The following is a 27,090-nucleotide window of genomic DNA, read 5'->3' on the forward strand; positions in this document are numbered from 1 at the left end:
AGGCTCTGTGGTTTAACCCACAGCGCCACCTGCATCCCCTTTAGTTCCCTCTTAAAAACAATAATGACACAACAGTCTTCTTTAAAAGTAATAATAAGGTTTACTTACATCAGGCTTCCTCAACCTCCGCCCTCCAGATGTTTTTGGCCTACAACTCCCATGATCCCTAGCTAGCAGGGCCGGTGGTCAGGGATGATGGGAATTGTAGTCTCAAAACACCTGGAGGGCTGAGGTTGAGGAAGCCTGACTTACATTCAGTTCACAGAATGATCCTGAAGCCAGGCTTTAGCTTTTAGTTACAGTTACAGAGAAAGGTGTGGATTCATCCTTTTGTGAGGAATGAGCCCCTGTGCTGCTGGCTGAGAAACAAGCACACAGCAAAAGCATCAAGGAAGGTAGTCAAGAAAGTGAGAGCATCAGGAGAGAAGGGAAGATGGCTGCGTGACCAGCCCTTTTATGGGGTCTCCCAGGCCATGGTCATGCCCAGATATCTAGCTGGTCACACAGGGGGAGGATTGCTCCAGACCAGGTGTGACAGGAAGTCACCTGGCTGGAGCAACATTCCCCTGTGTGTCCACTCTGGGCAAACAGGAAATGTTGTATTTGACTGCTTTTGTGATGTTACATCCCACAATTATTTTTTTTGGGGGGTGCAGATTGCTTGCGGTGACCTCTGGGTCTCCCTTTGCAACGCAGCCCAGTTGCATTTGAGGCAACAGGATGGGGGCCTACAAAACTTCCTCGACAAAGTTTGTTTATTTATTTTAGCTCAGTTGGTAGAGCATGAGACTCTTAGAGTCACGGGTTCGAGTCCCATGTTGAGTGAAAGATTCCTGCATTGCAGTGGGTTGGGCTAGATGACCATACAATACAACCATAGGAAATTTAAAGAGAGACTTCAGTTAGCCATTGTGGGAGAATATGTTCTTACAGTTATTACCTCCATGGACCTGGCCAGAAAAGCCCAGAAAAGTTTTCTGCTGGCATTTAAAAGGTTGAAACAGAAGGAACCTGCTGAATCTCCAGTGGCAGAGAGTTCCACTGGTCTGGGCTGGTGGTACAAAAGGCTCTTTTTCTCGTTGTTGTCTGATGAGCCTCACCAACTCAGGAAACAATCAATTACACTCCTGCAGATGATCTTAGTGACTGAGCTGGGATATAAGGACTCAGGTGGCCCCTGAAGCACCCTGGACTTAAATACCCATTTAGTGAGGTGGGGCCCTGCATTGAGCAGTGGGGATCCCATCCTTGCAGTTAGACGTTTTTGGAGAAAGATTGCAACAGATCTAGCAGGAAAGGGAGAAGAGAGAGTCTTGTGGCACTTTCAAGGCTAGCTGTGGACTGGACTGAGGTCAGCCGGCAAACAGAACATTTTCTATACAAAACGGGGACAACTCTAATATTGGAAACAGCAAGTCTCAAGCTCTGACTTTGCTTTGTGTGTGTCTCAGGTCTCCCTGGATCAGTACCAGACAGAAGAGGAGATCTACCAGCTCTCTCTGCAGCGGGAGCCCCGGAACAAATCCACAGTAAGCCCCTAATGATACTGGCAGGATCGAGACGGGGCCCGAATCAAAGCAGCCCTAGTGTGTGTGGGAAATGGCAGCGGAAGAGGAGTGTGTGTGTATTTCCTCATCCCCTTGCCACCTTGTAACTGCCAGCTGAGAGACAATGCAGTGCAGTGGTTAGAGTGTCAGACCAGGACCTGGGAGACCAGGGTTCAAATCCCCCACTTGGCGATGAGGCTCACTGGGTGACCTGGGGGGGCAGTCCCTGCATCTTGGCCTAACCCCACCTCACAGGGTTGTTGTTTGGGGGATTAAATGAGGAGAGGGGGAGAACCATGTATGCTGCTACCTTCAGCTGTCTGGAGAAAAGGGTGTGGTATATAACTGCAATCAATCAATCAATCAATCAATCAATCAGGGATGGGTGTGAGTGTGTGTGTGTGTGTGTGTGAGAGAGAGAGAGAGAGAGAGAGAGAGGTTGATCGTGCCCAGGTGAGAAACCCCACAATCTGTGAAACCTGTGAAACCCCACAATCTTTCCTTCTTTGGGTCTGAGTCCTCGACCTGCCGCTTGAGGCCTTGGCCTCATATCTCCATGGCGGAGCCCCTGCCATTGCATTCAGGCAGCCACAGGTTCAATCCCCAGGATCTCAGTTTCAGGATCAGGATATATTTTGGAATATATATACATACACACACACACACACACACACACACACACACACACACATGCAGTGCTTTTTTTCTTAAAAAATGTTTAGGGGTACTCTCATTTTCCTACTCATATTGAAATACTGCCCTTCAATGAGCCCAAACTTAGATTCACAAAATGGTTAGGGGTATGCATAGCCCTGCATTTCCCCGGAAAAAAGCACTGTATATATGGAATGAATGGGGGAGGAGGCAGAGGGGAAGAGGGAGCTGTTTTGAATTAGACCATCAGTCTGTATTTACTACTGAGAATGCGTAAATAAAGACTGTTCGGAAAAAGAGGAAGAGCAGGGGAATCATTGCTGGGCTGGGCAGGTCATTGGTCGATGGCTCAGGACAAGGCAGAGCCTTCTATCCCTGGCGTGACCCTGAGTGACCCCCTCTGGCCTCCTTGGGAGCCGAGCATGATATGAGCATCGCAAATGGATTTGACATCTGGAGAGAGGAAGGGGGAAGAGCAGAAACTGCTGCAACAGGGGCAGCGAGAGAGTTACAAAACACTTAAAGGGACAGGATCATAGAATCGCAGAGTTGGACGGGACCACGAGAGTCATTTAGTCATAGGAATTCATTCTCTCCCCCCCCCAAAAAAATATAGTCTGGCCCCCTACAAGGTCTGAGGGACAGTGGACTGGCCCCCTGCTGAAAAAGTTTACTGACCCCTGACTAGCCCAACCCCCTGCAATGCAGGAATCACAGCTAAGAAGTCCTTAACAGATGCCCATCTGACTGCTGCTTAAAAACCGCCAGTGAAGGAGAGTCCACCCCCTTCCCAGGTTGTCATTTCCACTGTCAAACAGCTTTTGCCCTCCGAAAACTATTCCTGATATTTACTTAGAATTTCTTTTCTTGTTATTTGAATCCGTTGGTTGGGGTCTTTCCCTCTGGAGCAGCAGAAAACAAGCTTGCTCTCTCTTCCCAGCAACAGCTCTTCAGATATTTCAAGCCTGCTATCGTATCCCCTCTCAGGCACACACTTGCATGAAGAGTGCCTATGTTTAATTTATATAGAATCATAGAATTGTGGAGTTGGAAGGGGCCAAGAGGGTCATCTAGTCCAACCCCCTGCAATGCAGGGATCTTTTGCTCCACTTGGGGCTTGAACCTACAACCCTGAGATTAACATGCTCTACCTACTGAGATGTGAACAGGGTGGAGGCCCTGAAGTGGGCGGCATCACATCCACACTGTGCTTTGCAGTCTCCTATAAGCAAATAATAGTTTTTGAAGTTCTGAAAAGGGTGGGTGGGTGAGGAGATCTGGGGCTCGCTGCAAGAAGTCCAGGTCCAACCTCCTAACAACACCCCTGCTGTACGGCAAGAAGGTCCAGGGTCAGTTCTGCTTGTTGGGTTCTGCTTTCTTTTTGAGGAGGGGCACCTGGAGAGTCAAGGGAAGTGGGTGGTGCTGTGGTCTAAACACCTGAGCCTTGGGCTTGCCGATCAGAAGGTCGGCGGTTCGAATCCCCGCGACGGGATGAGCTCCTGTTGTTTGGTTGCCAACCTAGCAGTTTGAAAGCACGTCAGAGTGCAAGTAGATAAATAGGTACTGCTCTGGCGGGAAGGTAAACGGCGTTTCCATGCGCTGCTCTGGTTTTGCCAGAAGCAGCTTAGTCATGGTGGCCACATGACCCGGAAGCTGTCTGCGGACAAACGCCGGCGCCCTTAGCCTAAAGAGCGAGATGAACACACAACCCCAGAGTCTTCCATGACTGGACCTAATGGTCAGGGGTACCTTTACTTTTACCTTTTACCTGGAGAGTCAGGGCACTTTTGCAATACTTTACGTACAAAGATACAAGTGGAGACAAACGGCCTAAGCAGGCAGAGGGCCCTCTTGGTAGTGGTGCCCACCCTGTGGAACCCCCTCCCATCAGATGGCAAGGAAATAAGCAACTATCTTACTTTTAGAAGACATCTGATGGGCAGGGTATAAATAATGAATTATTATTATTATTATTACTAAGCTCTTCTAGGAGGTAACTGATCCACCCCCCTGCCCACATCAGCTTTCTTGCATCCAACAAGGCACTTGTTTATTACTGGCATCTGATAGGCAGCCCAAGAAATTAGGGTTCTCTGATGGGCAGCTGTCAATCAAACTTCCAGTCTTCCCCAACCTGCGGCTTTCCAGACGTTTTGGACTATAAGTCCCCCCAGCCCCCCCAACAACACACTGTCTGGAGGGTTGATGGAAGTTGTAGTCCATAACATCTGGAAAACCCCGGGTTGAGGAGGCCTGAGCTAGGTGGTCTGCTTCTGTCTTTCTGCTTCTGTTAAGGTCGGGGGGGGGGCGGAGGGAGTCACCTTCCAAACTCTAGGAGGGCCCAACTAGGGTGGTGTTAATTAAAATTCAGGTGCCTGCTTTTTTGCTTTTCTTCTTTTTTTTTTTACTGTGTAAAAGCAAAAGAAAACCTGAGCAGCCTTGCTGAGGGGGTGGGTGGGTACCATATTCTCTCCCTGCCAAGAGCTGCCTCTCCAAAGCTTGCCTTTGCATTTCCAAGGAGGCTGCAGCAGCTCCCAGGGTATTTTCCCTTGAGATGCAACTAGCACCTTCAGAGAGTTAAACTCCTCGATCCCAAGGCTATTTGCATATCCAGCCCCCTAAAAAAACAAAACCCTGTGCATGTTAAGCACATCCAGACAATTAACTTTGCACAAGATTCCTGCTCTTTAATTTCCCTTAAGAGACCTCAGCTGAACATTCCAGCCTTGTTAGAATTATTTCTTCCCAAAGCCCAACTCTGATCAGCCACTGTTACATTCAGGTAAAGCTTTTGCGACTGCCCTATCCTATCTGTGCCCTCCTTTCTCTGGCGGGTAATGTCTTGCAAAGGATTGCTTCTGGGGTGGGGAGGGTAGGGGAGGTTCAAGGCTATACTCCCCAGAGGAGTCTCAGGTGTGTTGGGCTGTTGCCAGACTCTACACATGCTCAGACCTGGAAAGCAAGTTTGATGTAGTTGAGCCCTGGTTTGAAACCTGGGTTTCTTCTTTGTCCATCTGCCCAAAAGGAATTCTTCTATCCTCCCTTTTTTCCATAATATTTTAAAATTGAAGCTTTGTCATAATACAGTGGGATAAAAAACCCCAAACTGATCTAAATGAGAAAAAAAGAGAAAAGAAAATGCAAAGTCATAGAACCATAGAATTGTAGAGTTGGAAGGAGCCTTGAGGATCATCTAACCTTGGTGTTTTCAGGTCGATCTTAACTCTTGTCTCACACAAAAAGGGGTGGACTCCCCCAGCTCTCACCTGGCAGCTTCCCTTTCTTCTCCCAGCCTTCCACCCTAGAAGATGTTCCCTTCCCTGCCTCTCGCATAGGGCCCTTCATCAACCACCCATCACTTTCTCAACAGCAACCCAGAAGGAATTCCTCTACCCTCTATATAGTGTTCAGATTGTTGGCGCTCATCCTGGGCAGCTTTTTAGCCACAGATGTGCCACACACACACACAGGGACGCGGGTGGCGCTGTGGGTTAAACCACAGAGCCTAGGACTTGCCAATCAGAAGGTCGGCGGTTTGAATCCCCACGACAGGGTGAGCTCCCGTTGCTCAGTCCCAGCTCCTGCCAACCTAGCAGTTCGAAAGCACATCAAAGTGCAAGTAGATAAATAGGTACCGCTCCAGCGGGAAGGTAAATGGCTTAGTCATGCTGGCCACATGACCCGGAAGCTGTACACCAGCTCTCTTGGCCAGTAAAGCGAGATGAGCGCCGCAACCCCAGAGTTGGCCACAACTGGACCTAATGGTCAGGGGTCCCTTTACCTTTATGCCACACACACACCCGGCCACCCAGTGGCCATAAGGATCAGTTCTGAGCAGTGTAAGAACATCAGGACATCAGAAGAGTCCTGCTGGATGAGGCCAGTGGCCCATGTAGCCCAGCAGCCTGTTCTCCCAGCAGCCAGCCAGATGCCCTAATGGGAAACTGGCATAGCAGGACTTGGGCACAAGAGCCCTCTCCCCTCCTGCCCTTTCCAGCAATTGGCATCACTGCCTCCAACTATGGAGGCAAAGCAGAGCCGTCATGGCTAGCAGCTATCAATAACTCTTTCCATGAATTTATCTAATCCTGTTTTTAAAGCCACCCAAGTGCAACTGGGATAGCTCAGTTGGTAGAGCACGAGACTCTTAAGCTCAGGGCTGTGAGTTCGAGCATCACGTTGGGTAAAATATTCCTGCATTGCAGGGGGTTGGACTAGATGGGTTCTTGTGGTCCCTTCCAACTCTGCAGTTCTATGGTGGCCACCACTGCCTCCTGGGGTATATTGTGTGTGTGTTTGTGTACGTGTATATCTGTGTGCATTAATGCCGGGATGGTGTTGGGGCCTGAATTTAACCATCCTTCCCAGCCTATCCCAGGCTTCCTCCCTCGGGGACCCGTTTCCTGTGGTCAGGGAACAGAAGCCACCGGATACAACTGTATGTTTGCGATCGAGCTCTGCGGCTGCTTCTCCTTCTGCCCCCACCTCCCCCCACTCCCACCGACAGCTCTTGAAAAAAATTGTCCCATCTGCACTTTTAAGCAAAGCAAACCTGGCTTTGCACTTCCTGTGGACTGACATGCAGATTTGAACCCGTTTATCCCTTTGCTTTTCCGCACTTCTCCAAATTGAGCAATATAGCTCTTGCTCAGAAGACGCAAAGTGCTGCATTTTAGGGTAAAATGCAGGAGAAATGTTTTTCTTTTCTTTTTTTGGAAATATTTTTTATTGTTTTACAAAATAAATCACACGATTAACACGGTTAAATTTTGAAATGAAACAAGATTTTTCCAAATCTTAGGACTTCCCTCCTCCTCTCTGTGGATCCTTTAAAAATCTTAATCAACTGCATATTATAGTTCATCCAAATTATGGTCTTTCAGGAGATGGTTAATATTTCGGGGGAGAAATGCAAAAAAAAGAGTGTATTTTGTGAAAAAATGACGCTAGTACAAAAGTTTGTGCCCTAAAAATCACGGAATGCTGCAGAAGCGAAAACAAGGGGAGCATGTGAGAAATTGTCACAGGCCAGAAACAGATTGCTCTGTCCCTCCCTCCCCCTAACTGCCCTATTGGTGGTGGGGCAGCCCCAGGGGTGCTGCCCAGAAGGGGTGGTCAGGGGGCTGCCCCAAGGGGTGTGTGTTGCTAGACAAGAGTGCTAGGGCCCAAGGAGCTGGGTGGTCAGCAGGGGAGCCAGGGTTTGGCAGTTGCTGAAGGGTGTGGGGAACGCGGGTTCAAGGGCTGCTCCTTGAAGTGGGCTGAGGGTGGTTGGATGAACATCCTCCATCTCTCCATCTCACCTTCTTCCAGGTGTGTAATGAGGATAAAAACAGGTCTCTCTCTCTCTCTGAACTCCTTGGATGAAATATAATGAAGGCAAACATGGGGGGAGTCGTGTCCCTTCTGCACTCCACCCCAGTGCCAGCCGCCTCTTAATGCAGCACATGTGGCCCCTGCAGATTTTAGTTTAGTGAAAAGGCAGGTAAGAGGTGGGCACAATAGAAGTTTATAAAATCATGCATGGCAGGGAGAAAGTGGATAGAGAGAAGTTATTTCTCCTTATCGCGTAATACTAGAACTCGTGGGCTTCCAATGAAGCTGAATATTAGAAGGTTTGGGAGAGAGAGAAAAGAAAGGACTTCTTCACAGAGCACACAGTTAAACTGCGGAACTCACTGCCACAGGAAGCAGGGATGACCACCGACTTGGTTGGCTTTAAAAGAGGATTGGGCAGATTTGTGGATGACGAGGAAGCTATCTGCAGCTACTAGCCTTGATGGCTATTCTTTTGCTGCCACAGTGGGAGGTAGCAGTGCTTCTGAATGCCAGCTGCTGGGAACCCCAGTAGAGTAGAGGGCTCTTGTGCTCAGATCCTGCTTGTGGATTTCCCAGAAGAGGCATCTGGTTGGCCACTATGATAACAGGATGTTGGGCTTAGACGGGCACTGACCTGATCCAGCCATGCGGCTCTTTTTATTTTGTTCTGCTTTTTGTGCTGGACTGCATTCCTGAGTTTTCGTGGTTTATCTCCTTGCTGCTGTCTTTCCAAATGGCATTTCTTGACTGTTTTTAAACTCCTTCTGTACAAGTGTGTTTCTGGATTGTGAACCTGCTATTTTTAAAATGGCTAAATTTCTGGAGAATGGGATATTGTAGGGTGTTGTTGTTGTTTTTTTAAAGTATGTAAGCTATCTTGGGGGAATAAAAGGCAGCAGAGAAATATTTTGAACGGATGAATAGTTTCACTTTCTCCTTCTCCCACAGCCTTCCAGCCCCACGTCCTCCACCCCCCCACCCCAGCCTGTGGTCATTGAGGAGTGGGCATCAGTGCCCAAACCCAAACCGGACCAGGCGATTGTGCGGAAGCACATTGAGAAGATGGTTGAGGTAAGAGATGGGGTGGGTGGGGAGTAGCAGAGGGAGGGAAGGGTGTGCAGAGGAAGATCCCGGTGATGGTTACATCCAGGAGGAATCTAGACACATATGAAAAAAGCATTGTGAAAATGCTTTTTAAAAAAATGTTTTGAAAAAAAAGATATTTTGCCATAGCTCACCATCGCCATCTAGTGTCACATTTGTATAATGCACTTTATAGCACACTTAAAACGTTTTGTTTGCTGAGTCCCAGATAATACATTAGAGGCTCCTCAGGTCTGGAGGCTCATAGTAGGGACAAGTGACTTTTTTTGTTAAAAGTTGAGCAATTTCACATTTGAGTTCTTTGAGGACTTGTGTGGGGATGCTACCCAGAACCAGTGATTTTTATTTATCTTGTCCCCAAGGCCTTGAACTTTGTCTCATGCCATTGTTATTTGCCTCAGTTCTTCACATTCCCTTCCTGTGAAAATCATTTTGGACATAAGACTTAGGGAACAAGCTGTGCTATCATAATGATTAAGGTTTTAAATGATAATTTTAGGTTATATGTTAGTGACTAAGTTTTAATTTATATATTTTTTAACTTTTGCTGTATCTGTATTGTCCCTGTTATACCTAATTGCAAATTCAAATGTATCCCTATGATACACAGGGATGACTTCCTTGATATTGTATGTGGGCTAGAACTGGTCTGTGACCGAAATAATAAAATTCAATTCAATTTTGGGCACAGGGATTTGCCCTCTTATCTTCCATTGTGAAGACAGATGCAAATACCGTATTTTTCGCTCTATAAGACGCACCAGACCATAAAACGCACCTAGTTTTTGGAGGAGGAAACAAGAAAAAAAATATTCTGAATCCCAGAAGCCAGAACAGCAAGTGAGATCGCAGTGATCCCGCTTGCTGTCCTGGCTTCTGGGATAGCCACACGCAGCCCCCGGCAGCGGGATGAAGGCTCCTGTTGCCCGGGAGAACCTGCGCATGGCTAAGGCTCCCCCAAGACCCATGCTCCCTTTAAAGAGCCTGTGAAGCGCTCTTTCCCTGGGGAAAAGCCCCCAAGAGCCGCACACAAGCTCCACACAGCTCTTTAAAGGGAGCACTGAGCAGAGCTTCCCGCCTGCATTCGCTCCATAAGACGCACACACATTTCCCCTTACTTTTTAGGAAGGGAAAAGTGTGTCTTATAGAGCGAAAAATGCGGTAATACATGTGGCTTCTCTGCAAACTCCTTCTCCTCCTTTAGCACTCCTTAGACTCCCTTGTCATCCAAGGGTGAGGGGTGAGGGGCAGAAACATAGCCAGGGATTTTCAGGGGGCAGTGTGGGTGATCATATTGGCTACACTTCGGTGATGTCTTGCTTCCAACTTACCCCCATCTTTCTTTCAGTCCGTCTTCAGGAACTTTGATGTGGATGGAGACGGGCACATTTCCCAGGAAGAGTTCAAGATCATCCGGAATAACTTCCCGTACCTGTGCAAATTTGGAGACCTGGATGAGAATCAGTGAGTTGCCCCTCAGGGAGGTTCAAACCAGTCTGAGGCTCAAACAACCTCCATTCTACCCCAAATGTCATCCCTACCTGCCCTGTTTGTTCATTTCTTATATATTAATTACTAGGTTAGGTAAAGGTAAAGGGACTTTTGGGCATTTGAGTTGCTGAGCTCAGTTTGAGAAACAATAGTTTTCAAAAATGGAGGCAGGCCTCCAATGGTACACCCACATTTCCATTTCTCCCGTGATTTCAAGTCGTGGTTTTATTTCCTTGTCCTGCCACTTTCCTGCCTGTGGAGTTTGAGAAGGAGCCACTTTGAAGTCTTGAGGACAGCGAGAGATGAACTCAGCCAAGTTAAGAGGCTTGTGTGTCACCTTTAAAGATTAACAGGTTGGCTGCGCAGACGGTTGGACCACAGTCTGCTCCATCAGATATGCTCGTAGCCGTAATTATTGTGGTTTGTGTCCTATGTAAAAAGGCACCTGACCCAGACCTGCTTTTGGGTGGGGGTGTATCATAGAATCGTATAGCTGGAAGGGACACTAAGGGTCATTTAGTCCAACCCCATGCAGTGTATCGTTAGGGTGGCTCCAAGCTGCTTATGGGATGCACATCTCAAACTCCTGGTTTGGTTTTGCCGTTTGGGTCACGCCTTTCTCCAAGTTGTGCAAACGTGACAGTTTTGATTGGAGAAAATGACTGTAGATCTTGCAGGAGATTGTCCCCCCCTGGTCACGGAGAGAGAGAGAGGGATAGAAGGAAGCCGGTTTTGAGGTTTCAGGGGCAGATAAACTTTTAGCTCTCTTAAGAAAAAAAAAAGTTTTCTGACCCAAGTTGCGCCTTGAACTTTTGTGCAAATAAGGAACTGGGAACCCGCTTCAGCTCTGGTTGTCAAAATAAACCTGTTTGCCTTTTGCACAAACCTCTTTCTTGTTTTTGCTGCCGTGGATGAACACAGAAGTTCATCCTTGCAAAATTGTTTTGAAGAAGCAGGAGGACTGCTTGAAAGCTTGAGCTGTTTTTTCCTTAAGTTTGTTCTTACACCTCTCTCTCTTTCTCTCTCTCCCCCACACTTTTCTGCTTTGTGATCAGAGTCAACTTTGCAAAACGAATCTTGATACCACTTGAATTTTGTGTGTGTGTGTGTGTGTTGCGGGGCAGGGAGTGAAGAGAGAGACATGGGGGTGAATTGCATGTTCCTTCTGGCAGAGTTGGAGTTTGCTTCCCTTCCTTGGGAGAGGACCAGGGCACCCTGGCTCTCAGCCCACCCTGCGAGCTCCCTCTGGGACTGAGCAACTCAAAACTACGACAGCCCCAGAGTCCTCCTTGCAGGCCCCAAACACCAACAACGCTCCTTATTTGGTGACCTGCCTCTCTTGCCTGCTCTGCTTCCCTACAGCCACCTCCACCCCAAAACACTCTCTGTGTGTGTGTGTGTGTGCGCGCGCAGAGGAGCGGGTGACATGGGGGACCTTTCCTCACTCACTCTCTGAATCTCTGTGGTTTCCGGGGCTGCCTCCACCCTGCCTCTCAGTGTGTGGGAACTGGGAGGGGCAAGGCGTGGCAGCGATAGTGGCTGCCTCTTCACAAAACATTGTGTTCAAAGGCTGCCCTATATTTGCTCTCAGGGACACCTAAAGACATGGCCCTCCCCTACCTCCCCACCTGAGAACCCACCCCACCCCCTTGTGCAGCTGGGGCTTATTTTCCAAACAGAGCGGGGCACCCCCTTTCTGGGGTGTGGGTCTGAACTGTGGCTGCTCTCAGGGTTGGGGAGGGAAAATAACTCCGCCCCCCGCCCTCTGTGCTAAGACAAGCAATACAGTGGTACCTTGGCTTACAGACACTTCAGGTTACAGATGCTTCAGGTTACAGACTCCACTAACCCAGAAATAGTACCTCAGATTAAGAACTTTGCTTCAGGATGAGAACAGAAATTGTGCAGTGGCAGCGGGAGGCCCCATTAGCTAAAGTGGTACCTCAGGTTAAGAACAGTTTCAGGTTAAGAATGGACCTCCAGAATGAATTAAGTTCTTAACCCAAGGTACCACTGTAGTTTAAGGGTGGTTTGGCGGTGACAGAGCTGAGCTAAATCGGGGCAACGCTTTGGTCATTTATTTGTCTGCTTGCTGCCTTAGTGGCCTCCCTTTCGAAACAAAGCGCGTGGGTCTCTCCCACCCTTCCCTTTTGTCCTCACAATGTTGTAAATAAAAATATGCCCTTTTCCCTTATGGGGTATCCAAGAGCCCATATAGAGTCCTTACATAGGTTCCCTATTGGTAGGAGAAAATAACAGAGGCCAACCAGAGAATATTGAGAAGCAAAGCAGCTAGTAAGCTTGATCTTTATTGATCTGTTGCAACAGGGTGCTCCCCTCACACGCAGGAGAGGAGGAGGACTCCCAAAAATGCTGTGCAAGGGCTTATAAAGACTTTTGAAATTCCCATACTCTAGATCAAGACCACCCCCAGAAACATTATGCATACATCACAGAAGGGGTGTAACCTAAGACCACCCCTCAGATACCACCTACATCACAGAAATTTAAATGTTGTTTTTCTCTTGTCCTTGTTTATCTCCTGTCTGGCAGGTTACTTGATTGGATTTCCTGGGGAGCCTGGCCATTCTTTTGTAGTGGTAAAATACTTATTTCCTGGGCCAGGTCACAGGCACACACCTTATTCATATCTTAAATGTGTCCTTAAGACAGGATTTGTGAGGAAAGAGACAATGGGGAGACTTTTCCAGTTTGACCTTGCAGAGAAAACATTTGGTCAGTTTAGGAATCAAAATGGTTCCAGGTTGGCCTTCCTGTGTTGATCTATGTATGTGCGGTTATGAACATTGCCATATATCTAAGACCATAAAATTCCTATCACAACAACAACCCTACGAGGTAGGCGAGGCTGAAAGAATGTGACTGGCTTCTATGGGCTGCTAGGTGAATCGCTGGCTGGAATGGGGAATTGAACTTTGGTCCTCCCTCCTAGTTCTAACCCTGCTTTCTAAAGTACTTTTCAAGCAAGGGTCCGAGCATTTTTGCCTTTGGCTCACTTTTCCCCATGAAAAACTTGCTCTTTAGTGCTAAATCGGAACAAACACCAATCCGTGAAAAACTCCTTTGTTCCAATTTAGCACTAAAGCACAGGTTTTCCCGGGGGTGGGGTGGGGAACGATGGGTCAAACAGAAATGTTGATGAGCCCTAATCTAAGGGTGTGGAGATCTCCTCTATTCAGTTGAAGGCTGCATCCCCTCAACATTAATTTGTCTGTGGGGGTGGGTGGGGGTCTAGACTACAAAGTGCCTAGAGCCCTCCCACCTTTTGTTCTGCCCTACACCTTCTCTCTCTCTGGCAAGTGAAGCCAGGATGTCCCCGTCCTGGAATAGCCATCGCTAGTGAACCAGACTCAGCAATCTTGGCTACAGGAGTCATTTGAGATTCTTGTGAATAATTTGGAATCCAGGAGCACCCCTTGATTTTGAGGTGTTTAAAACCAATCGAGGCGTTTATAGGTTTTATGAAATAAAATAAATTGTGTAAGAAGAGTCTGCTGGATCAGGTGTGTTGGAAGTGGGCCGGCTGGCCGGCTTGTAGCATCTCACTGTTAACGGAGAAATCTGAGGGTTCCCTTGGACAAAAAACAAGGACACCAGCCAGGAATACTAGAGCAAAACAGCAGCCAGTAGGCTTGGTCTTTATTGAAGACTGTCGCAACAGGATTCCACCTGCCACAAGGTGGAACAAGATGGAAGCCCCGAACAAAAGAGCCCCCAAACTTTTATTAGCTGCTAATCCCCAAGTTACACCTCCACCACCAAACTACCGTATTTTTTGCACCATAACACTCACTTTTTGCCTCCTAGAAAGTAAGGGGAAATGTCTGTGCGTGTTATGGAGCAAATGCCTACGGGTGGCGGGGGGGGGGGATCTGCTGCAGTCGTGAGCAGAGGATCCATGGTTCCCCTTCCTTCCCTCCTCCGTGGCTTGCTTTGAAACAGCAAAGCGGGAGAAGAGCCGCTGAATGGGGAGGAGAGAGGGACAGAGAGCCTGCTTCTTTAAAGGAGCAAAGCGGGAGAGGAGCCGCTTACACGAGTGTCCGGCTGGTTCCTTTAAAGCCTCTCTCCTCTCTCCTCCCCACTCAGCTCGCTAAATAGCAGCAAAGTTTTTCAGCTTGCTAAGCCTGCTTGCTTTAAAGGAGCAAAGTGGGAGAGGAGAGGAGCCTTCTCCCCTTATACCCCTCTTCTGCATTATTAGCAGCATCCTTCTCCACACACCCCATGCGTGCTCCTTGTCCCTTGAGTGCTTTTCCTTCCCTCCCCACTTAAAACATGGTTACAAAGCACGGATCCACATGGATCCTCAGGATTTTTGCACTGGGTCACCCCAAATTCACCGTCAGATCACATAGCATGTCCATGGCTACAGCTTGCACCAAAAAAAGCACACACCCACTGTTGGCTCGGGCCACAGTGGTGCAAAAACGTGGTTACAAAGCATGGATCCACATGGATCCTCAGGATTTTTGCATTGGGCTACTCCAAACTCACTGTCAGATCACATGTCTGTGGCCACAGCATGAACCACAAAAATCATACATCCACTATTTTGTTTAGAATATTTTTTTCTTGTTTTCCTCCTCTAAAAACTATGTGCGTGTTATGGTCGGGTGCGTGTTATAGAGCGAAAAATACGGTACATCACTAATACATCGAGGTTACATCATGAAAGGGGAGGTCTGGTGACAGTAATCTGAGCATCCTGGCCCCTGGCCCCATGGTTCTCCTTGCCCTCCACCAAACACCCATCAAGTGTAACAAAAGAGATATTTACATTTCCCTGTTTCCCACCCAAGTTAATCACACCCTTTTGTCTTCATCAGGTATCAGGAGGCCAGGAATTATCACTGAGGCAGAGGAGCTGCTGAGTAGCTGAGCTCGCATGTCTATATGAATTTCTGAAGTTTCCCAGTGAGCCAGTACATAGATACATTTATCAGTGAATTGTTACATTTGGTATAGTGCAGCAAGGGCCCTTTGAACAGATAGGAAGAAACTGTGATGAAGTGTTTTATGGGGACAAATCACAAAAGTGATTGTGCTGATTTTGGTAGTGGGCTGCATGTGCATATCTGCTGGAGGGGAAACCCCCCCAACCTATACATAGATTCCTGCAACATCACCCCCACCCCAGCACAGAGACGCCTCTTGGTGTAGGGCTTGGGTCCTGCAGACGAGCCTTGGCCCCAATCAAATGCACTTTCTTCTCTTCCCACAGGGACGGCTGCATCAGTCGGGAAGAGATGATCTCCTACTTCATGAAGTCCAGCACAGATCTCAACGGCAAGATGGGTTTCATCCACAGCTTCCACGAGACCACGTTCCTGCGCCCCGTGGCATGCCGCCACTGCAAAGGCCTGGTGAGCTAATCATAGGATTCTGCAGGAGAAAGGGACCCCCAAAGGTTGTCTAGTCCAGCCCCCTGGAGTGCAGGAATCGCAGCTGAAGAATTCTCCACAGAGCTCAAGGTGGTGCCCGTGCTTCTCCCCTTCCTCATTTAACCCCCCACTCCCAAGCAACAACCCCCTGCAAGGGAGGTTAGGCTGAGAGGAATGGACCAAGCTCAAAATCACCCAGTGAACTTCATGGCCAGGTGGGGATTTGAACCCTTGTCTCTCTCAGGTCTTTGGCAGACACTTTAACCACTACACCACTGGCTCTCTCAAAGCGAAACAGGATTCGCTTATCATGCCATGGCAGTTTTTAAGTCTTCCCCGTTGTAAAGGTTGTGGCCGTTTTATGACTGTGATTGCCTTGTTCTGAGGCATCTGAGGTTCTGAGATAGGATTTTATCATCATCTTGATGCAGATTTGTAATACGGGCTGCATATTTTAGTTTGAGGGCTGAAGAAGAAGCGTCTTGGGGTTCAAAAGGCTCTGCTGCCCTTCATCTACCCTTCAGGGTTTTCTTCTCTCTCTTTCCCCCCAGGCGTGCATGTTAGCAAGCTTTTGAATTGCACAGACCTCTTGTACTGCTGCCCAAGTGACCTGTGTAGTCCGAAACTTGCGGCATTCCTTTACCAATACCATTTGCACCATAAGCAAAGACCCTAGGAACCACTTTGGGTCTAATTTCCTTTCTTTAGGGCCAGCCACTCAGATTAATCTATCTTCTAAGGAATTGAAAGGCGAGAGGAGGAATGAATTGGAGGGCTGTGTGTGTGGTTTCTTTTGGGCCACCTGAACCTTAAGTGACCTGAACAGGAATTTTTTTTCTCCCTCCTCCCTCTCCAGATCCTTGGACTCTACAAGCAAGGACTAAAATGTCGGGGTAAGTTGCAGCAGGAGAGATTCAGAGATGGGTGAAAAGTGTTGGGGGGGGCGGCTAACAGACTTCATGGCTATCCTTGGGGGGCGGGGAGTTTCCCTAGACCTTTGTGAAGCAGGGCCAAATTTCAGTCAAGGCTTAGCACTAGAGCTTGTTTTTGATGGCAAGGTAGGAAAAAATGAGCATGTACAGAGTGCTCTCCACTGGATCGGAGCCAGAGCTTCCCTGCCTGAGAATATATTTTCTAGTCACCTGAACTTTTGCAGGACAGGCTAGCAACCAGTGGCCTTTTGGGGGGGGCACAAGCGGCCCTTCGCCTCCCCAGGTGTGTCACCATCCCCAGGCGGGACAGAGGAATTGGATGGATGGGGCATGAATGAGTGAAAGGGAGAGAGGAATGAATGAAGGTAAAGTAGCGCTTGCATGAGAGGAAGAACCAGAGGTGTGTGTTGCTGGATGGAATAAGGGGTGGAGAGAAGGGGTGCCCCACCCACTTTTTTGCCTTGGCCCTGCCCCCTTCTCCAAGGGAATGGGCCACTCCCCTTTGCCTCCACCTGGAGAGCTTGTTTTGCAGAAATCTAGTCCTTGCATGTCCATAATCTGGACAGGGCTGCAAGCACTGACCATTGATGTCTGTGGAGGAGAGGCAGCTGCCATCCTTGCCCAGCAAGAGGGGTCTGTGTCCTCACTCTGGCTTCCCTTGTGTGCCCTCCAGCCTGCGGGGTGAGCTGCCACAAGCAGTGCCGGGACCTTCTCTCCGTCGAGTGCCGCAAACGCACCAAAAGCGTCAGCCTGGACGGCCCTGCCTCTCTACCTGCCCGCTCCTTCAGCTTCTCCTTGCCCCGGCCCGGGCGGGCAGCATCTCTGCGGCATACAGGTATGGAGAGCCACCTAGGTAAAGGTAAAGGGACCCCTGACCATTAGGTCCAGTCGTGACTGATTCTGGGGTTGTGGTGCTCATCTCGCTTTATTGGCCAAGGTAGCCGGCATACAGCTTCTGGGTCATGTGGCCAGCATGACTAAGCTGCTTCTGGTGAACCAGAGCAGCGCACGGAAATGCTGTTTACCTTCCCACCGGAGCAGTGCCTATTTATCTACTTGCACTTTGACGTGTTTTCGAACTGCTAGGTTGGCAGGAGCAGGGACCGAGCAACGGGAGCTCACCCTGTCGTGGGGATTCGAACCGCCGACCTTCCGATCGGCAAGTCCTAAGCTCTGTGGTTTAACCCACAGCGCCACCCGCGTCCTTAAGGGGAGAGCCCCCTATGCACAGTCTTTCTCTCTCCCCCCCCCCTCCACAGTTGGGGTGGCGGCGGCTATGAATGAACATTACCCTTCCACCCTCCTTTTTGGAGACCCTCTTGCTGTGCCATGGCGCAAATTGCATCGGGCAGGATCTGTCTTGTCCAGAGAAAGCTCATACATTTAGAAAACTGAGGCCTGTCTCCAACATCTGGCACACAGGGGTAGACTCTCTTGAAGCATGGAGGCTCCTTTGGCTGCCATGGCTGACGCAGGGGAGAGACAGAGAGAGGCTCTAGCTCGACAGCAGAGGGACTGCTTTGCTTTCAGAAGGTCCAAGCCAGGCTCAGTCTCTGTCACCTCCAAGCCAGGCTGGGAAAGACGCTTGTCTGAGATGGAGGAGGAGAGATGCTGCCGGCCAGTGTGGGCTGCCAACTGTTTTGAGCTAGAAGGGCTTGGGATATTGCAGCTGGTCCACGTAGCTCAGTATAGTTTCCATACTGCCTGGCAGCAGCTTAACATGCAGATCAGTCATTCGCTAGACAGTATACCTGAAGGAGCGTCTCCACCCCCATTGTTCAGCCTGGACACTGAAGTCCACCTCCGAGGGCCTTCTGGTGGTTCCCTCACTGTGAGAAGTGAGGTTACAGGGAACCAGGCAGAGGGCCTTCTTGGTAGTGGCACCCGCCCTGTGGAACGCCCTCCTATCTGATAACAAGCAAATAAACAACTGTCTGACTTTTAGAAGACACTTGAAAGTTTAGGGAAGTTTTTAATGTTTGATGTTTTATCGTGTTCTTAATATTCTGCTGGGATTTGCCCAGAGTGGCTGGGGAAACCCAGCCAGATGGGCATTAATAATAATAATAATAATAATAATAATAATAATAATAATAATAAATAATAATTTTTAGGGGTTTGTAGCTTGAATCTGCTTGTTTCCAATTGTCAGCACATTAGATGGACCCGCTTGCCCTTCCTCCTTCCTCTCCCAGAAACATGCATCTGTTGTTGTCCCCAGCTCCTCTTATTTTTCTCTTTATCTTTGCATCCCTCGTTCTTTTTCTCGCAAGCCCACTTGCCCCTCCTTCCTTCCCCACCCGCTGAGCCTCGCCCTGGACCGGAAACCCACTTCCCTCTCTGATAACGGTTCAGCCCAGCCTGGCTTCCTGCCATGTTTGCTTCTGGCTGACAATAACTCTCGGACGGGCTTCCTGCCTGGGTCACATCCACCCCTCGCTCACTCTGTGTGTTTTCACTTTGGGAAGACGCCATCGTTGTGAGACCATAAGGGCAGCCTTCTGAGCCAAGCCAATGACCCATTGAGTCCAACACCCTGTTATCAAGAAATGCTAACCAGGTGCCCCAATGGGAAACCAATAAGCAGGACCCCAGCACAAGAGCCCTACTCCCTCCTGCGGTTTCCAGCAACTTATTCCTCTTGTGCTGGGCCCAGGCGTAACCCGTGAAACGCGGTCCAGGTCTGGTCTAGAATCCGCAGGTTCTGCTGGGAGTCAGTCCGACAGGGCCAAGGCAGGAAACCAGGCAGGAAACCAGGCAAGGACAGGTGCAGGATCTCAGGCAGGATCTAGCATACAGCAATGTTGCTCCCGCAACCTGGGACAGGGTCCGACAGCCTTTTATCTTTGTTGGGGTAGCGGCCAGTCCTGATCCCCCGGCAACTCACCTCCCTGTTTTGCCCAAAGGCGAGCACTCCTCCTGCGAGTACTCAGGTCTCTCCTTTTCTCCGACCTTAGTCTCTGCACCTTGGGAGATGTCGGTGGGTTACTAGACCCAGGGGCCGCCTCAGTCTCCCCTGACCCAACCAGTAGTAAGTAAGCAGCTGTAAGTGATGGCCCAGCTGAAGGCAACAAGGTAATCCCCACATTTGGAGCCAGGGCAGGCTCAGGCCCCTGACTCGGCCCAGCTGGTGCTTGTTGCAGGGGAACCTGTGCAGACTGGGGCTCTACAGGATCAGGCCCCAGACTTGGTTCAGATGATGCCTGAGGCAAAGGATCCGATGCAGACTGAGTCTCCTCTGGTTCCGAGTCCCAGGCCACCACACCTCTATTGCAGAAGGTTGGACTGGATGACCCTTGGGATCCCTTCCAACTCTATGATTCTGTTATTCCAACTGGTATTCAGAAGCATTGCTTCCTCCGACCATGGAGACAGGGCATAGCCGTCATGGCCGGTAGTCATTGAGAGCCTTATCCTCCCATCAGTTTGCCTAATCCTCTTTTAAAGGTGTCTTATGTTGGTGGTAATCACTGCCTCCTGTGGCAGTGAGTTCCATAGTTTAGCTACACGCTGAATGAAGGAAGACTTTCTTTTGTAGGTCAGGGCTGGCTTCGGGGGACTTTGTGGCTCAGTAGCAAAGCACTCACTTTGTGCACGGAAGATCCCAGTGGCAGCAGCATCTCCAGTCAGGGCTGGGGAAAGGCTCTCACCTGAGACCCTGGAGCTGCCAGTCAGTGTAGACAGTACTGAGATAGGTGGACCTGACTACAGTACAAGACAGCTGCTTCCTACGTTCCTGTGGGTTGGGGTGCAGGGCGGGAGAGATTTCATTTCTCTGGGCTGCTATTTTCTACTTCTTTAGAAAACAGAAGCAGTGTGATATGGCAAAATGCAGCACATTTCGGGTGGAGTGACAGTGGCAGGGAGGAACCACAGTGCAAACATTTTTGTAAACCACTTCCGGGGTTTCATTACCATCGAGCAGCATGTGAATTGTGAGAAATAAAATAAAGGAAATATGTCAATCTCATGAGTTGGGTTGAAAAGCCCCTTTGCAATACCTGAGTGTGAATCCTCTCCTCATGTCATTGTTCCTCTCGCCATCACCGCCTTCCACCCTGCAAAACATCAGCTGCTTCTCCCTGTAGCACCTTGCAGGGGCTGGATTGTGGAGGAGCATCTCCCCCTGGCGTCCTCTGCCTGCTTCGCAACCCAGGAGTTTGAGATTAGTTTGGCAGTGGCTGCTCTGCGTTGAACCAGGGGGAGAAGGGAAAGAGGAAGGTGGCTTTCCCTTCTTGCAGCTGCTGAATTCATGGCCGATGAATATATACGGCACCCCTTGATATATATATATTTTAAGTCATTGAATCAGTTTACATAAAATAAAATAAAATTGCTTAAGTTATCTAAAGGAAAAATTAAAAATTTGAGACTTTTGGAAAGTTAAAGCAACAGTAGACTAAAAACAGATTAAAACTTGCATCGGTTTTCTAAATATCTGGATGGGCTTGTCTAAAGAAAAGTGTTTCTAGCTGGTGCCCAAAAGAGTATGGGGATATCAATAGGCAGCTGTCAAGGCTGGAGACGGGAGAAAGTCAGCAATAGCTCACAGATGCCAGTGAAGTTAACTCTTTAGTCAAAGAAACCGAAGCGGTTCAGGCCTAGTGATCACAGCGACTCTTCCCAGTAACTCTTGCCCCAATGAGGCCATTGTGAGGACTGAAGGTCGCTGCCTTCCTGCCGCTTCTCTAAGACTCCTCCCCCAGTTCCTCCGCCAGCAGCCTCAGACTCCTTTGCCTTGTCTCTCATTGCTCTGCCCTCTTCATACCTCTGCAGGTTCTGTGGGGAGGGGAGCTGGTCACAGCAGGAGGGGGAGACTCCCTAGATTCTTCAGCAGCCGGCCTCGTCTCCCGGCCACCCTCTCCTGCCTCTGCCTCTAGTCTTCTCTTCCTGCTCACCAAACCCTGTTGCCTCTTCAGCTTCCGACCCCTCCTCCCCCTGGCCTTCCCCCTCTGACCACTCATCATGGTCCCACCGCCACTCCCTGGACTCTGAGCCTTCTCTGGGGGTTCCCCAGCTGGCGCCTCCCTGCGCTCCTTGGCATCCAGCCAAACCACGACAGCAGGGAGTTCCAGTGTGTGGGTGCTGCTGCCACATTAAAAGCCTTGCAAATGCGGAACGCGTATTACGTGGCACCTGTCATAGAGCCAGTTCTGAAAACTAAAGCAGTCAAGTGGGTCCATATATGGGGTATACATTGCTGGGGGGGGGGGTTAATATTTTTGCAGCAAAGACCTGGGAGGCTGCCGGAATATATTGGCCCCCTTTTCCATAGAAAAACCTTATAATAGCTTTGGTAGATCTTTGGGCATTTCCAATAGTATTTTTAACCTGATAATGCCATGAGCCCTTTTACTGGAAGGTTATAATCAGGTATTTAAAAGATGATACCTGTTCAATAGGTATTCGATTGTCAATTCTCCATTTGTGTCTCATTCTTTTTTTAGAGAACACCATAACTTTGGATTTGCTATAGTTAATTGTTAATTGTCTGGCATGACAATACAGTAGTAGCTCTGGATGCAAATGGGATCTGTACCGGAGCCCCATTCGCATCCCGAAGCGAACGTAACACGCGACTGGCGTCTGCGCATGTGCGGGTCGCGTTTTGCCACTTCCGCGCGTGTGCGTGACGTCATTTTGAGCATCTGCGCGTGCGCGAGCGGCGAAACCCGGAAGTAACACGCTCCGTTACTTCCGGATCGCCACAGAACGCAACCCGAAAATATTCATCCCAAAGCTACTTCAACCCAAGGTATGACTGTAAACAGTGAGAGATCTTAGAAGTTTTCCTAGGCCTACACCGGGAGGGGTTTACCAGCCAATTTAGGGGATTGGGCATTTTCTTTCTCTGTGTTTCTACTAAGGAGTTAATATAGAAGTTGAATAAAGTAGGCACAAGGATGCAGCCTTGTTTAACAATTGTTTAATGGTAGGTTTAGATTTCCTTGGATAAATGGCCCTGTCGGTCACACCTAACCCGGACCCGAGTGTTTTCGTATAAACCATGGATGAGACACAGTAGACGTCTGTCTATGTTTGAGGTGCTTAGTTTTCCCCAAAGCCTATCTTGTGATATTAAATCGAAGGCAAATTCAAATGTATCCCTATCGTGTTTTATGACTTCCTTGATATTGTATGTGGGCTGGAACTGGTCTGTGACCGAAATAATGAATTTCATTCATTGCTGGGGGGTGTAATTCAAGGAAGCCAGAGAAAGTGCCTTTCAATTCAACCCCCATCCTCCTTCGGGTCTCCTTTCAGAAATCCAGGAAGAGGACACGCAAGCGGTGGAGGACGGGGTCTTTGACGTCCACCTATGAGGCCGATGCCAGAGGGGGCAGCCTGTGGGGCTGGTGTGTCAGGTGAGGATGGCTGAGGGTTCCTGGCTTCCCATTCTGGTCCTGGGGGTGAAAGGGGCAGGGGAGGGGCTGCTAAGGAGGAAAAGGGCCCCGCAGTGCTTTGTCCTGGCTCTTCCTTGCTCTGAGCTGTGGCTATTGCATGGCCCACCTTTGGAAGTGGAGCCCAGGAATATGGACCGTGCACCCCCCTTTCCAGCTATTTCTGGACAATACGCCTTGCACGATCCTTCAGCATCGGCCATCCTAGTTGGTGCTGATGAGAACCGGGGGCCAAAAGGTCCTGGAAGGATTTGGGCATCGCTCCAATAGCAAAGGCGGTCTCTCCCCTCCTGGGAGTGGGGCAACGTAGAAGCGAGGCAGGGGCAATGGCATGCTTGATGTTTGCAAAAACACACACACACACACACACACACACACACACACACACACACACAAAATACTCTTTAAATAAGTACAGTGGTACCTTGGTTCTCGAACTTAATCCATTCCAGAAGTCTGGTTCTCGAACTTAATCCATTCCAGAAGTCTGGTTCTCGAACTTAATCCATTCCAGAAGTCTGGTTCTCGAACTTAATCCATTCCAGAAGTCTGTTCCAAAACCAAAGCTTTCCAAAACCAAGGCACGCTTTCCCATAGAAAGTAATGCAAAATGGATTAATCCGTTCCACTTTTTAAAACAACCCCTAAATCAGCAATTTAACATGAATTTTACTATCTAACGAGACCATTGATCCATAAAATAAACAATGTACTGCAGCCACACAATCAATCAGTCAGTAGCTGAACTGGGTTCCACACAGTCATAAAAACAAAAAAAGGAAAAAAACCCTGCAAAAACAGAAGCACAAAATAAATAGCAAAAACAGACAGACCTCAGTGTAACACTCAAAACAGAAGTGTGGCACTCAAAACGGAGCATGTTCAGCTTCCATAAAAAGTTCGCAAACTGGAGCACTTACTTCTGGGTTTGCAGTATTTGGGTTCCAAGTTGTTTGAGTACCAATGTGTTTGAGAACCAAGGTACCACTGTAAAACAAAATGCACCAAAAAGCAATATCTTTCGAAGTGCCTGTGCCAAGACGAAATGCAAATTGGTGCACAAATGAAAGCTGAAAGTGGTTGGCACCATCTCATGAACGAACATGGGTGAAATGGATGGACGGATTGCTCTGCCAATTTGCCTCCAACCCATGTCTTTGTCTTTGCAGAACCATCTCCTCCGTGGACACCCCCATGCCCTCAGCCGTGGCCTTCCAGTGACCTCCCCCCAGCTCATGTGGGATTCTGTGTGTTTTCATGGGGTGGGCTTGAGATATGAAGAGAGGCGGTCCACTGAGGTTTCGTCCGGAGCCCCTCCTTCTCCTTGGACACGCCTTCTGGGGGGTGCTGGGGCCTCTTCCTCCGATCGCAGGCCTTCCCAAAACGTGTGTATATTTGTATCAAGAACTGGACTCAAAGATGTAATAATTATTATAATAAATTTGACACTTCCTGCCTGTCCATCTCTTCCGTTCTCAAAATGCCCCCTGGGTAGGGCTGGTTTTCAACATCGCGATATATCACCAGTTAAACATCGCAAAATACCGACATATCACAATGTCTGAAATAAGGATGGAGCTATGTATTGGCTGGCTTCACGGTTTTTCCCACATTGTGATTTTTGCACAACACACACACACACACACACACACACACACACACACACACCATGATTCACAATGTATTGCGAGGTCAAAAAGTATGAAACTGTTATCACGATATAGATTTCAAACTGGTTTTGGATGATATATTGATATATCACCCAGCCCTACTGCTGCGAGGTTGACCTGAGGGGGGTCTCTCTCTTTCCTCCTCCCTTTTTCTCTTTCTTTGAGACTCCCCACTCTCTCTTCTGTGTGCTTGGCTGGTTTCCCCTCCAGGTCCCACTAAGCCCCACTTCCTCCTTCTTTCCTTTGACCAGGCCGCCTCCCAGTGCTTCAGCAGCAGGTGGATATCCAACAGGTGAAGCTGCCCTACCACCTCTGTACCTCCATGTCACCTAACCTATTTAGAATCAGTTGCAAACTGCCGCCTTTGCATGCGCAGAGTGGATGCAAATTCTCCGAAATCCGACCCACAGCAATGCTGGGCAGGAATTGCCATGCAGCTGCCTTTTGGGGAGGCGGGTGGTGGCGGAGGTAGGGTGGGGGGGCCTGGCATCTTCTATGTAGAACAGTCCTGGGGAGGGGAGGGAGGGGGGCACGGTTGATTGGATGAATATCAATATGGTCTCCCCCTTCATTTCTTGTCAAATCAGACGGGAAGAAAAGAGAGGGGGGAAAATAAAATAAAAAACCCAGTATTGATTCCTATCCGCCCCCCTCCCTCCTGCGTCTCCTCTGGGGTGACAGCTTCTGTTTATCATTCCATATGGCTCATGTCAACACTGCCTTCGCAGGGGCCTGGAATTTCTGGCAAGGTGTTAACACGCTGCACAAATCTGCCTCTTGCCCCATATAGCAACATGTCCCTCTGCCCCACAAACTCACACGCAGGGTTAAGGGGCCCCTAACACAGACACACATACACTTCTTTCTCAAGGGCCCCCCTTTTCACTGCTTTGGGGCTGCTGAAAATAAATATTCTATACCGCTGTATAAATAACCAAGTGGGGGAGGCAGGTTGCATTTCCTTTCCGTGGCAAGCAAAAGGCACTCTGCCCATGCTTAAGGGCACTGTCATCACTTCACATGTTCCAATGGTCAAGCTTGCTTTTGGGGGGGAAACTGGGCTCTTCTTTCCCAAAGGCAAATTACAAGAGGAGAAAGTCTATTAAGAGCTATGAGGAGACGGGATAGAGGAGGTGGAACTTCTCCTGCAGAGGCACTCTACCTCTGAACACCAGTTGCTGGGGGAAACAGCAGGAGTGGAGGGGGCTCCCTTTTGTCAGTGATTCCTGGATTTGTGTCCCTTCTACCTGTACAAGTCTATGATTTTGTGGCTTGTGGCTGCCCGGTGTGGGGAAGCAGAGGTGGAGCAGCACAGATCTCCTTTGTTCTTGTCCGGCAGGGAATACTCTTAGGAACAGAGGCTCCTGCCTTAAACTAAGTCCGACCATGAGTCCATTCAGCTTTGCCCCCACTGGCTGGCAGCATCCCTCCAAGGCTTCTGATTGTGTGGAAGAGAGACAGATTCTTTGGGGAGGGGAAGGAGCTCTGCTCCCCTTTCAGAGTTAAGCAGGAGAGCGGGGTGGGGTGGGAGTGGGAAATGAATTATGAAAAGTATTGATTGGCGCATGGATGGCAGGAGCGATAAGCTCCAGGCAGCCTTAAGCAGGCCGGTAAACATGGCCTGGCTCTCGGCTCCCCTCTGGCTAAGCGGATTAAAGGGGAGGGGGAGACGTGACCTTTTCAGGAAAGAACCTCCTCTGCTGACAGCAACTTTGCGCCCCCCCCCAGCACCTCGGCTCTGAACTGAAACAGCTGGAGTGCCTTAAGATTTGCCCCCCCCCCCAAGCCCAAGGCAAATCGCTGTTTCCCAAGCAAAGGGGGCAGGGAGGGACTTGGAGACAATTTTGTGTGTTGTTGGGGGGGTCCCCTATTAGCGCTTGGACCCCTCCCCTTTGCTTCTGTGGCCACCTCAGACTAGCGAGGGGTCAGGATTGTGCTGGTAGGCATAGAATTGTCAAACTTAAGAGGGACGCCAAAGGCCATTATTCCCACCGCCTGCAATGCAGGCATCATAGACTTTGGTATGGCAACTGGGCAAACTTGGGGAGATGCCGTGTCCTAGCCGTGCCCCCCAAATGCCCTCGGCTTGTCTTGGTCACTTTGGGCCTTTGTGCTGGGCAGCTGGCAATGAGCTGCCATTCCCCACAATGCCCTGGGGCATTGCAGGACATTTGAGGGCAGGCCCAGAGGAGGCTCTGCTATCACAATAGACATCCACGTGGAGAGATTTGCTAGCCCACTTAAGTCTCTCACAGGGGTCAGCCAGTGAGATGGGAGGCCCAGGACATTACAGCTGTGCTCCTCAACATCTGGAATGCACAGCTAGACTGCCCCTGGCCATGGAGGTTTGGCTATCACAGTAGACGTCCATATGGAGAACCCTGCTGGATGAAGCCAATGGTCAAAAATGTTGGGATCTCCGCTCAGCCAAGCTGATAAAGCTCATCTTCCTCTGGAATCGCCCTCCCGACAAATAATTAACGGCCTGAGCCTTTGATGAGGCCTCAGGCACATTCCCATTAAGCAGAGTTTCCAGCAGCAAGCGGAAGGATGAGACAGTATGAGCTACATGGCTA

The 27,090-nt window shown here is 49.3% G+C and overlaps 1 protein-coding gene across 1 annotated transcript in view; it reads left to right on the forward strand.

The window, feature by feature from the left end:
* RASGRP2 (RAS guanyl releasing protein 2) overlaps positions 1-24,301 on the forward strand; it is a 41,657-nt gene extending 17,356 nt beyond the window's left edge. The window contains exons 10-17 of the mRNA XM_053368865.1: positions 1,452-1,529; positions 8,466-8,588; positions 9,970-10,085; positions 15,352-15,493; positions 16,368-16,404; positions 17,117-17,278; positions 22,708-22,808; positions 24,014-24,301. Coding sequence (XP_053224840.1) covers positions 1,452-1,529; positions 8,466-8,588; positions 9,970-10,085; positions 15,352-15,493; positions 16,368-16,404; positions 17,117-17,278; positions 22,708-22,766 — 717 coding nt within the window. The 3' untranslated portion in view covers positions 22,767-22,808; positions 24,014-24,301. The remainder of the gene's footprint in view (positions 1-1,451; positions 1,530-8,465; positions 8,589-9,969; positions 10,086-15,351; positions 15,494-16,367; positions 16,405-17,116; positions 17,279-22,707; positions 22,809-24,013) is intronic.
* The last annotated feature ends 2,789 nt before the right edge of the window (positions 24,302-27,090 follow it).

This window comes from Podarcis raffonei, chromosome 16 (genome assembly GCF_027172205.1).
Source record: "Podarcis raffonei isolate rPodRaf1 chromosome 16, rPodRaf1.pri, whole genome shotgun sequence".
Classification (NCBI taxonomy): domain Eukaryota; kingdom Metazoa; phylum Chordata; class Lepidosauria; order Squamata; family Lacertidae; genus Podarcis; species Podarcis raffonei.